The sequence below is a fragment of the Salvia splendens genome, chromosome 14 (assembly GCF_004379255.2).
Source record: "Salvia splendens isolate huo1 chromosome 14, SspV2, whole genome shotgun sequence".
In the NCBI taxonomy this organism is placed as follows: domain Eukaryota; kingdom Viridiplantae; phylum Streptophyta; class Magnoliopsida; order Lamiales; family Lamiaceae; genus Salvia; species Salvia splendens.
In genome coordinates this window covers 28,931,098-28,943,627 of record NC_056045.1, presented here as the reverse complement: position 1 = coordinate 28,943,627, position 12,530 = coordinate 28,931,098, and the positions used below count along the sequence as shown (strand labels likewise).

Below are 12,530 nucleotides of genomic sequence, written 5' to 3'. Positions count from 1 at the left end.
AAAAAAAAACGGTAACAATACCGGTGCAAATTTTTTTTTTTTTTTTTTATTAAATTCGATTTTTTTTTAAAAAAATGAATTATTGCATCACCGTGACGAAACCCACTCGCGGGGCAGCAAGTGGGCGTCACGCGTCGAATGAGAGGCTGCCACGTCGCCTCGGCGCCACAGCCGTTGCGGGTGCTCTAATCTACCTAGTGTAGCTTGACATGATATGAATATATCCATTAACTTATTTTTAAATGAATAACAAAACATAAAATCAATGATACTCCCAACATCTCCACCTGCAATCCTAATCTTCTATTCCACGAAAATATAAATGCATTTTTACTTTTATTGACCGTACATTTTCTAATTATATTTTAATTACTACGAGTATTTCTTTCTTACTTTATTTATTATATATTAAAATTCATATTTAACTAAAAATATACTCCCTCCGCCCCGCACTACTTGCACTTATTTCCTTTCTGGGCGTCCCAAGTTATTTGCACTCTTTCCATTTTTAATAACAATTTATACCTACAACCGTAATTGTTGACTTTGTCTATCACTCATTCCTTAATCTCCGTGCCCAAAAGGAAAGTTGCGAGTAGTGTGGGACGGAGGGAGTATATTCCCGTGGAACGAAAAAGTACTAATGCTATAAAGGAAATTTCGTGTGAAATGTCAATGGGATTTGGGTCCATTTATTTATACTCTATCTGGCCCACTATATATGACATATTTTTCTTTTTAAAAGGTCTCACTTGTCTTAAATGACACATTTCTTAAAATAGAAATATTAGTTTTTCTACTTTTTTTTCTCTCATAATTTATCCTTTCTACTTAACTAATAAAAGTGAAATGCTTCTATTATTGTGAGACGAAAGGAGTATTAGCTTTATAATAAAATAGGAGTAGAGTGAAGTTAGTGAAATGTGAGATATTACTCCCTCCATCCCAACTAAGTTGAGTCGTACTACTTTTTGGGATGTCCAGACTAAGTTGCGTCATTTATTTTTTTGACTAAAAATAAAACATTTAATTACTCTTACTTTATTTCATTATCAACTTTATTCTCTCTTTATCTTTCTTACTTTATTCATTTCTCCTACTTTTCAACACAATTTCTCAATCTCCATGTCCAAAAGTTTTGATTCAACACCATTTATAAAAGATTTTAATTAGGACTCCTAATATAAAACAGACTAAAATGGAAAAACTGATATTACGGAATGGAGAAAATATTTAGAATCATATTTTAAGTCGTTAGAGAAAAATTGGATATTTGTCAAAATTATTGTGATATTATAATTAGGAACAATAGTTCAATATTTAATGGACACAGCAACATTAATTTAGTAGTGTTATAAGTTGACGGAAAAACCAGAAATTCGGATAAATTTCATGATATTAATAAAAATTAAATTATGATTGAAATGAAGCTGCTCTCATTACTGAGATTGTGGCAAAAATGAGATTGAACCCACTCCACCTCCAGTGGTCAGATTCTAGACCTCCGCAATGTGAACCGTGACCGGCGTCTGATAAGGGTTTAACCCCTTATCAAGTCGAAAGATAGGAGGAAGTCGCGAGGACACCAAGCCGTCGATCAATTCAGTGAGATTATGGTTTGCGAACGGAAAAATAGAAGAAAGGAAATATGCGTAAACTTGTTAATTCATTGATTAATTAATACTTGTTAAGTAGTTTGTGACGAGCCAAAATGGAACAGTGCAAGTAACATAGAATGGAGGCAGTATAATAAATTCCATACATATATAATATGTGGGGATATAATGAAATCCTAGGGAACGAAATCAAATTATATCCTAACAATATTTGAAAAGATATAGTAGTACATCAAATGACACTAAACTAACGGATATAGCGGGAGGCTCGTATCAATGTCGTATCCAAACGCAAGCCGTGTCTCGCACCCATGAGTGGTGCCCCGTCTTAGACCACTCCCCCCGCAACGCTAGATGCCGTGGTCTTCAACGCCCAAGCAATTCGACAACTCTTTGCTGTTTGAGAGCCCTTAGAGCATCCTTAACGCTAGGGGCTAGGCCGCACCTGGGCCCCGGCCAGCGTTACCGTGCGATGGAGGAGAGGGAGTTGTGGCCCAGGCGTTAATTGTGCCCGGGCCGCACCGCCAGCGTCCCGGCCCGGCGTTGGATGCTTTCAGGGCCGGGCCGCAACTCCCCAAATTTTTTTTTTCGTTTTATTGCCTATAAATACTTCTGTTGTGCATCATTCTTCTACACTTTGCCCATTTCAATTCTCTTAGTATTCCAATATTGCCTAAAAAATTTTATGACTTGTATTTTTATTTTTTGGGAATTTTAATTTTCTTTGTCTAGGATTTGTAATTTTAATTTCTAATGAACAATGTATTTTTTCGGTTTAAATTGTTCAACGTATTGCATTTACAAGTTAAATAGGTTAAAGTTGTGAATATTGTAATTTATTAATAGTGGCGCGAGTAGGGGCCTCTAGGGTTAGAGCAGTAGTGACATGAGACTGAAATTTAGGGGAATGATGATTTGGAGGGAACTTGGGGCTGAAATGCTGAATACAGACCGACCGATATTAAGGATGTTCTATAAAATCTGAAAGCAACTCAAAATCAACTGCAGGCTATATCATCATGTCAGCTTGAATAAAACACTTAAAAAGCAACACCGACGTTTACTTTTCTCTTCTACATGCAACAACTCTGTGAGAAACTTCTGCCCCAATTCTTCGGTGAAATTTTTTTGTTGCCAAGTTTTCCAGCTTTGATGTTCCAAATCTCAGTCTAAAATGGTGTTAAACTGATGTTCAGGTAACTAGTTAGACATATGGAGAAATTATCTAGAAATTTATTTCTTGGTGAAAATAGCTGTAATAATTCTCAGAGCATTGAAAAATATCTTCAGAATTGGAAGCTCCCCCCTTCTTCAGCCTCAGATATTTACAAGCGAAGTGGTATTTTAAATTACAGTCATCGGTTCAAACTCAAAACAGTGGAGGAAGAAATTCCTTTATCTGATGGATACGCCTCTTTTAACCTCTTCTCCGATGATCTCAAATTGACTTACCGAAAATTTGATTACCTTCATTTAGGAAGAGTTGAGGTTGCTTTGAAACCCACAAAACTAGATTCAAACAAATCTACAACCATCTGTCTTCGTAATAAGAGCACAATCTTGAGCATGGTTGAATCAAGTTTAAGCGAAGGTCCAATTTACTTCTCCTACTTCTATTCCAATTCTAATTTTGATTTCACTTTGTCTGATCCTGATTTGGCTACTAGCTTAACCCTTGATATCAAAATCGACGGATCTAAATCTACTGAGGAAGAAAAAGTAGTAATTCTTATGTTAAGGTTTCAATACAATGTGATGAAAGGGTATCAGCTTGTCCGAAGTAAAAGTTATCATTTTGTTAAGGAGAGTGGAAGAACAACATTGTATGTTACTAAAGTTGCTCAAAACAACCGTGTGGTGTCGAGAAAGATCATTTGGGATAGGGTTTTGGTACCGGAAAGGTGGCTGGTTGAGAACAATGCCGCCTTTTCGAAGGAGCAACCCCGTGGTAATGCTTGCGTGGATTGGAAGGAGGCGGCGGATGCGCATGTGTTGAAGGTGGATGTGCCTGGATTCGGTGAAGAGGAAGTGAAGGTTGAGATTGAAGCTAGTGGTGGAATTCTCCAGATCAGTGGAGAGAGAAGGGAGGAGAGGGGGGAGGAGGGATACAAGTGGCACTGCGTGGAGAGGGGCGGTGGAATGTTCCTGCGCCGGTTCAAGTTGCCGGAGAATGCCAAGCTGGAGGAGTTGACGATGGGGTTGGAGAAAGGGGTGCTGACGGTGACGGTGCCGAAAATTAATCAAGTGTTTGGTTAATTAACCAAATAGTTTTATGATTAATATTTGTTGTGGTGGTAATTCTATATATGTTGGCAGGTGGTTAAGTTTTAAGACTATTGTAATTAGTCTAGTTCTGTTCTATGTTAATTTCGCATCATCAAATATTATGTAAGAAAAATAGTTCCAATTGTGGTTGACACATGTCTAATGTAAGATTAATGTACCTCCTCTTGAATTTCTTGACAATGTATCATAATAATTAGTGTAATTAAGGCGAAGTGAGTGCTTAATTTCTGTCTGATTATTTATTGAGTTGAGAAAGTTGACCTTTGTTTGCCGATGAAATGGTGTAGACTGGCTGCAATTAGTTCAATGAAATGGACTAAACACATAGTATTAAACTCTATTGACATATAACATCTTAGATTAATTGATGTTACATGACCGTTCTTTAAGAAATTCCAGTTCTAAATGATGCGTATGGCACATTGCATTGGGGGAAGATTAGGTCAATATAAATACATTTTCTCTTTATTTTTGTCTTTATCCTTTTGCTTTAATTTGATCCCTTCATTATTTCTACTATGTTGAATACGATTTTATTATCACGCTATGTGTGTCTTTGGTGATGCTATAATTAAAAATTATGTTTATCATATGACCAAGACTTTGCTTTTGCAAAAAGTCGTTAATACTATATGTAAACAAATAAGCAGGTAAGGCATCTATTTGTTTTTCGCAAAAAGAAAAAAGGAAATAACATAGTGGATCTGTGGATGTACTAGTTCGACACAATTATTGAAGTGCTCTCCAATTTTTTAAGCCAATTTTATTTTCAATCAAGTGGATGTACTGTTTCGACGCCATTAGTGCATCCACATCCGTCCTCTTGCCAACGAGTACGGATGTGAGCACGGCCTACTTTTTCTGTCTGCTCATAAGCAAGAGCACAATACTCACATCCGTGCTTTTCCGCAAGAACGAGCATAAGGGTCCCATCATTCTATTATTCAATTTAAATAAAAACATTTCCACAAAATTAAAATTCATTAAAATATTACAAAGTAAAAAATAAATAAAAAATACATAATTAAAATCCTAAAAAATAAAAATTTCATAATTAAAATCTTAAAAATTAAAAATTTCATGAAGCAACTAAAAGTACAAGATTTAAAAATTACAAATTTTATAATAGTAATACATAACTAAGACATAATTTATAGTATTAAAAAACACATAATTAAAAATTAGAAATAAATAAAATATGATTGAAAAATGAATAAATAAATCCAGTTTTAGAATTTTTAAAAAGAAAAAGAAAAGAAGCATAAATAAAGTTGATTTTTCAAATTAAAAATAAGTGACATATACTACTAGGACATAATCATAGATAGTCTTTTATACGTATGTGTATAAACGAACAATCAATGTTTGCCGCAGTTGTTCGAATCGTCGACTGCAACAATAATTTGATATTTTCCACTTTGAGTCACTCCTAAAAAGGTCTCAAACTAATAGGGTTAAACAACAATTATATATACATTTCAATATCCCTCACACTTCCGATGCAGGATGAGTTTGTAGTCAATAGTAGTGTTGTATATATGTGACAAAATCCGAGAACATGATGACACACAACATAAGTATAGCCCGATAGTACAACTATAATGCCATTAGAGTGACTCCAATAGGAGCACCGCGGCGCGCTATAGCTGGACACGAGAGAGACGTGGTGGGGTGGGTAGGAAAGGCTCGAGCCACGTTTGCGGCGAGGAAGGGATGGTGGGGTATAGGCTGCGACGGTGTATTGCACGGCGCCACCCCATGATATTTTTTTTAAATTTTAAAAATCTTTATCTATAAAATATTTATCAATAATTTTTGTGGCTATGTCTCGGCTGAATCGTTGCTGCCGTAGTAGTATATTTTGGACACTCTTATCGATTAAGGGATTTAGTCATTCGACGGCTGTAAAACCATGAAGGAAAATAAGTAGCACCATTGCAGTAATGATATGATTCTCGAAATATACAGCAGATTGCTTTCTACTGACTGAGTGTCTGCTTTTAAAAAGAGAGTAAATTGATGGGTACAAAAGAAAAAAACTAGACATGCACACATAGTTCCTAGGAAATGAACAGACACTGATATTGCATGCTTGACGAGATTTTAAGATTTCTTTGGGCATTGATTGAAAATTTGAATGCATATATCCACATAGAATATCCACGATAGAGGATGTCCCGGCGGACGTCGGATTGGCAGACGTTGGACGTGTGAGCGGGACATCCACCATTAGGCGAGGGAGGAGCGGATACGGACGTCTGTTGCGGACACCAAAGTTCCGCTGCTTTTCGGGACGTCCGTCGTGACGTCCGACATTGCGGATTCTTGACGGACGTCCAAGTGGATGTTCCAATTTTTTATTGTTTTTTGGATGTCCGTCGGGATGTCCGCCATTGTACAGTGGAATGTCCTTATGACGTGTCAGTGCAATAAAATGTTCTTACGACGTGACAGAATGTGTTTTTGAGAAATTTATCGGGATGTCCGCCGAGACATCCGTTCTATCGTGGATGCTTATAAAAAGAACAACCCTTGCGAAAACGTAGATTATTTCGGTCTTTTTAAATCATCAGTAATTCCTCTTGTTGTCAAGGTAAATCTATGTATTGACTAATTAGATATGCAAACATTATCTAGAGTTCTGTGTCTTGGTGAAAATAGCTCTACAAATTCAAATAGAATTGAAAAATGTCTTCAAAATTGGAAACTGCCTCCCTCTTCAGGCTCAGATATTTATAAGCGGAAAGGTATGTTCGGTTATGGTAGAAATTATAGAGTCAAAACTGTGAATGAAGAAATTTGTTTATCTGAGGGATACTCTTCATTTACCCTATTATCTGATGATCTGAAAATGACTTACCGAAAATTTTATTATTTTCACTTAGGAAGGGTTCAGGTAGCTTTGAAACCCACAAAACTAGGCTCAAATAAATCTGCGACGATTTGTCTTCGTAAGAAAAGTACAATTTTGAGCATGGTTGAATCAAGTTTAAGTGAGGGTCCAATTTATTTCTCTTACTATTCTACTGTGTCAAAATACGATTTACGTTTGCGTGATCCTGATTTGGCTACTAGTTTAACACTTGATGTGAAAATCGAGGGATCTAGTCAGATGCAAGGGGAAGAAAAAGTAATTCTTATGCTTAGGTTCCATTACAATGTGTCGAAAGACAGTGAATATGTGAGAAGGAGGAGTAGTCATTTTGTGGATGAGACAGGGAAAACAACCTTAAACATGATTAATGTTGCTCAAAACAACCGTGTGGTGTCGAGAAACATTTATTGGAGTAGGGTTTCAGTGCCGGAAAAATGGTTACTTGATGACAATGCCGACGAATGGACTGATGGCGACGGTGCCGGAAGAGAGAGTCAGCAAGAAGCGACTAGTGAAGTCTGTGGTTAATTAAGCAAATTGTGTGGTAATTTGTATTGGTGATATTTGGTTTTCGTAGCATAGACTTGTACTCAAGTTCCTACTTTTAATCGGTGTTAATGTTATTGTCGATTTCAAGGCGCCGAATATCATATTCTCACTCATTTACTCCTATACAATGTATTACTGTACTCTTTGAAGGATTGGAATATTGTACTACTCCACGTTTTAATTCAATTTTTTGAGCTTAATATAATTGTTTAAATAGATCGGTATCATTGATCATCAATAATTAGTGTAATTAAGGCGAAGTGAGGGCTTAATTTCTGTCTGATTATTTATTGAGTTGAGAAAGTTGAGCCTTGTTTGCCGAGGAAATGGTGTAGACTGGCCTGCAATTAGTTCAATGAAATGGACTAAACACATAGTATTAAACTCTATTGACATATAAACATCTTAGATTAATTGATGTTACATGACCCTTCTTTAAGAAATTCAAGTTCTAAATGATGCGTGTTGCACGATGTTGCATTGGGGGAGGATTAGGTCAATATAAATACATTTTCTCTTTATTTTTGTCTTTATCCTTTTGCTTTGGTTTGATCCCTTCAGGATTTCTATTATGTTGAATACGATTTTAATTATCATGCTATGTGTGTGTTTGGTGATGCTATAATTAAAAACTATGTTTATCATATGACCTAGACTTTGCTTTTGTAAAAAGTCGTTAATACTATATGTAAACAAATAAGCAGGTAAGGCATCTATTTGTTTTTCGCCAAAAGAAAATAAGAAATAACATAGTGGATGTACTAATTCGACACAATTATTGACGTGCTCTCCAATTTTTTAAGCCAAATTTATTTTCAATTAACAAGTGGATGTACTGTTTCGACATAATTATTGCTGCTCGTGGTATTCATCATCGCGGACAATCCCACGAGACCATACTTTTTTAAATTTGTAATTTTAATTTATTTAATTAGCTGTTTTTTTTCTAATTTTATATAGTCCGATAATTTTAATATTTATTAAATTAAAATATACAAAGAATAAAATAAAGTGATATATGACCAAAAAAAATGTCCACTGTTGCTGTGGAATTTGTTGCTGGGGAATTTTTTCCTGTGGCCACAAATCAGAAGTGATTGAGAATAAAAAAAAGTGACTTGTCCAGAAAATCTCCGATGCTCTAATAATATGCTTTTCAAAGGGAAAGGAAGTTCAATAATTCCAACTTTGCTTTTCAAAGGGAAAGTAAGTTCAATAATTCCAACTTTGAAAGGAAGTCTAGTTTTGCAGGCACAACGTGATTGACTATAGATATTATTAGATGGACCAAAATAAAATAATTATAGTGTAGAAGGTTGGGTTGTGGTGCCCCGACTCGGGAGAGAAGGGACGCGGGTGACCAATGGTTGTGGGTGGGCTTCGACGGGAGAGCCGCGCCCGGTGTGAAAGGGCAATGGGGCGCCCGGGCGGCGTAGCGTGTGAGGCTGCAGGTGTAGTGGCGACAAGCCCTATTTTTTAAATTCCAATCATTGTTTATAAATAACTCTTTTTCACCCTTTTTTTCCGTTTTCGTATTTTACATTTTTAGGATTTGTAAATTTGAATTCTTAGGATATGTTATTGTTAATTTATAGGATTATAATTTTTAATTGTAATGAATGAAAAACGAATTTTCGTGTCATAATTTTCAAATTTTCAGCTAAAAGCCTAAAATATTACTCTATCAATTCCATAGTAATAGATGCATTTTTTTTCGGCATGAAAATTAAGAAAAATTGTATTAGATGAGTTAATTAGAAAGAGAATAAAGTGGAAAATGAAAAAGGTAAAGAGATGAAGAGAGAATAAACTAAAAAAATAAAATATGTATGAAAAAATGTGCTAATTTATATTAAAAAAGAAAATGATTATTGTTATCGAACTTACCCAAAAAAGACAAAATAACTAACGAAAGGAGTAGTTAATAGGAGTATAAATTAATATTTGTAGCATGCGGAGCGGGAGGAGATGCATAGAGTTATTAAAATTGCTGGTGGGCGGAAATCAATTAAATCATAAGCCCAAATCATTGCTGGGTGAACTTCAAATGAAGAGTATGTTGCTCAAATTAACTGTACTTAAAAAAGAGCTACAATTTGAGCTGGCTGGTCATGGTAATAATGGGCCGTGAATTTATTCATGCGATGTGTAGAACGTAGGAGTAAAATCTAGAATCCACCATTTCTATCCCAAAACAGAGCATTCCAGAATCCGCACGAAACCGACTCTGATTACTATAAATTCTCAAGTCTCACATCAATCAATCAATTGCACACATAAATTCTCTCTGATTAGAAGCAAAAATGTCTCTGATTCCGAGCTTCTTCGGGCGCCGCAGCAGCAACGTCGTCGACCCATTATGTATGGGATCCCTTTCAGGACTTTCCTCTATCCACCAACTTCCCATCCTCGGCGCGTGAAACCACGGCGGTGGCCAACGCCCGCATCGATTGGAAGGAGACGCCGGAGGCTCATCTCTTCAACGTTGATGTTCCCGGATTAAAGAAAGAGGAAGTGAAGGTTGAGGTTGAAGATGGTGGAATTCTGCAAATCAGTGGAGAGAGAAGCAAGGAGCAGGAGGAGAAGAATGACAAGTGGCACCGCATCGAGAGGAGCAGCGGCAAGTTCCTCCGCCGCTTTAGGCTGCCGGAGAATGCCAAGCTGGAGCAGGTGAAGGCGGCCATGGAGAATGGGGTGCTGACGGTGACGGTGCCAAAGGAGGAAGTCAAGAAGCCCGAAGTCAAGGCTATTGATATCTCTGGTTAATAACAAATCCACTGTTGGTATCTTGGTTTTCTGTATCCACCGTATAATAATACTATTGTTAAATATCGGTAGAAGAAATCATCTTCTATTCAGTGTAATTCTGATATAGAGATTACAATTTTAAATAGGCCATTTTACATATGGTAAACCTAATTTACAAATATTGCTACTCTAATTTTGGCACAATATATACCCATATCAATTGCATATCTTTTCCCTGATTTCATACGGTATTATTCTAGCAACTATAAAGTTATGTGATGTTTTGTTTATGATGATCAAAGAGTGATATTGAACTTTTTTACTTTTGCAATCTTCGTTATGATCTCCAACGCTCCTAACTTTTGGCCTTCTCCTAATATTTAAAAAATGGTGGTTCATTTGTTATATTTTGGACATGAGATAATTTATTAGCAATGGACTCTGGCCTGAAAAAGTAATATGATTTCGAAAGTTTCTGATTATTTTTATATACACTTAAGAAGTGATAAAAACTACTATTGAATATACAAAAATACTATGACAATTGTATTCACTCTAAAATAAATGTAGCACGCATACATGCATGCATTCATTGTAATTGAGTTAATATAAGTATATTTTTCTCTATTTTTGTCTTTATCTTTTTGGTTTGGTTCGATTCCTTCATGTATGTTATGTTGAAATTTCACAGGTACGATTTCCCTTGTCATGCTTTGTGTGAATGTTTGGTGATGCTATTATAATTAGAAATTTATACTCCCTCCGTTCCATGTTAATAGAATCATTTTTCTATTTTAGAAAGTTCCAAGTTAATTGAGTCATTTCTTTTTTTAGCAAAAAGTAATTCTTCTTTTTACTTTATTTTCTCTTCATCTTTCTTACTTTACTCTCTCTTACTTTTTTCACCATCCATTTAACACACTATTCTTAAACTCCGTGCCGAAAAGAAATGCCTCTATTAACAAGGAACAGAAGGAGTAGTTTATTAAATGACCAAGACTTTGCTTTTGTAAAAAGTCTCACTAGCTAATTAGCACCTATTTCATTTTCTTTAGTTCTAGTGCGCTCTCCAATTATTTGCTTCAAATCCACCATATTCAATCAACAAGTGGACGTATTGTTTCGACACAATTATTGATCATGAAATTTGTATAGTATCTGTTGTGTGATTGCTCTATACATGAGTGACTGAGCTTAAAGAGCTGAAGAAGGAATGAAGAAGGCGACGAGCTTCAGCAGCCGTTGGAGGAAGATTAGTTAATTAGTTCTAATCTTGACCGTCCTTTTTACTAGCCGTTAGAGTTAGATAAATTGGCTGTTAGTTAGTTGGTTTTGTGCATCTTTTTCCCCAAATGTACACAGCTCGTTTCTGATATTGAATCAATAAGATTTCCTCATTTTTCTCAATCAAAAGTGTTCTTCAATTCTCAGTTTTAGAATTCGATTCATAACAGTATCTACTCGATATCAGCCAATCATTTCATTTTCCAACTCTCTCTATCTCACTTATGTCTCAAATGCTGTTAGATTGTAGCATAACTCAGCCAATTTTTATAAACAATGTTGTCTCGAAATCTCGAAAAATCTCTTCAAGATTGGAAACTTCCTCCCTCTTCAGCCTCAGACATTTTTGGGCGAAGCAGTAGTGGCTACTTCTTCCCTGATTGTAGCGTCAAAACCGTTGAGAAAGAAGTTGTATTACATGAAGGGAGCTCATCCTTTCCCCTCATCACCAATTATCGTATAAGAGCACATCAAATTTGTACCGGAGGGCTTATTCATGTCGGAATGATTCAGGTGGCTCTGAAACCAACGAAGCTGGATTCAGACACCTATGCAACAATATCTCTTTCCGACAACAGATTGAAATATCCTTATTCTGTTTTGAGCATGGTGGAATCAAGTTTACGCGATGGCCCCATTCATTTCACCTACTTTCCTACCTACTGTGTCCCCTAACTGATTGCTGCCATTCATTTGGCATCGATGTTGAAATCGGAGGGAAGGGAAGCATAACCCTTATGTATAAATTCCACTATAAAGTGGTGAAAGAGGCATATCTAGCGAATTTCTCGAATCGCTTTCGTGTCGATGAGCGAGGGAAAACTACTAATATTGCAGAAGTGTGGTGTCGAAAATGATCTCCTGGGAGCAGGGGATAGGCCTGGGATCGGTGGCTGGGAACGAGCTCGCCTCCTCCAGTGCTGAGATGGGTAACCCTAATGTCGACTGGAAGGAGACGGCGAAGGGGCATGTGTTGAAGGTGGATGTTCCTGGTTTCAAGAAAGAGGAGGTTAGGGTTGTGGTTGAAGGTGGTGGGATTCTACAGATCAGTTGAGAGAGGAGCGAGGGCGGCGAGGGGGGTGAAGAAGGAACTGACAAATGGCACTGCGTGGAGAGGAGCAAAGGGAGATTCGTCCGGCGGTTGAGGATGCCGAAGAAAGCCAACTTGGATG

General features: G+C 36.6%; 1 protein-coding gene and 1 pseudogene across 2 annotated transcripts; both read left to right on the top strand.

The window, feature by feature from the left end:
- Positions 1-2,605: 2,605 nt before the first annotated feature.
- On the top strand, positions 2,606-4,104 carry LOC121765766 (18.2 kDa class I heat shock protein-like). 2 transcript variants are annotated; one of them, XM_042161989.1, is made up of 2 exons: positions 2,606-2,812; positions 2,907-4,104. In XM_042161989.1, exon 2 carries the CDS (start codon positions 3,183-3,185, stop codon positions 3,870-3,872), a length of 690 nt encoding a protein of 229 aa, XP_042017923.1. In that variant the 5' UTR covers positions 2,606-2,812; positions 2,907-3,182; the 3' UTR covers positions 3,873-4,104. The 2 variants fall into 2 exon arrangements, with proteins under 2 accessions (XP_042017923.1, XP_042017922.1); XM_042161988.1 differs by having other exon boundaries at positions 2,607-4,104.
- Positions 4,105-9,320: 5,216 nt separating this feature from the next.
- Positions 9,321-10,267, top strand: LOC121766142 (annotated as a pseudogene).
- Positions 10,268-12,530: the final 2,263 nt, after the last annotated feature.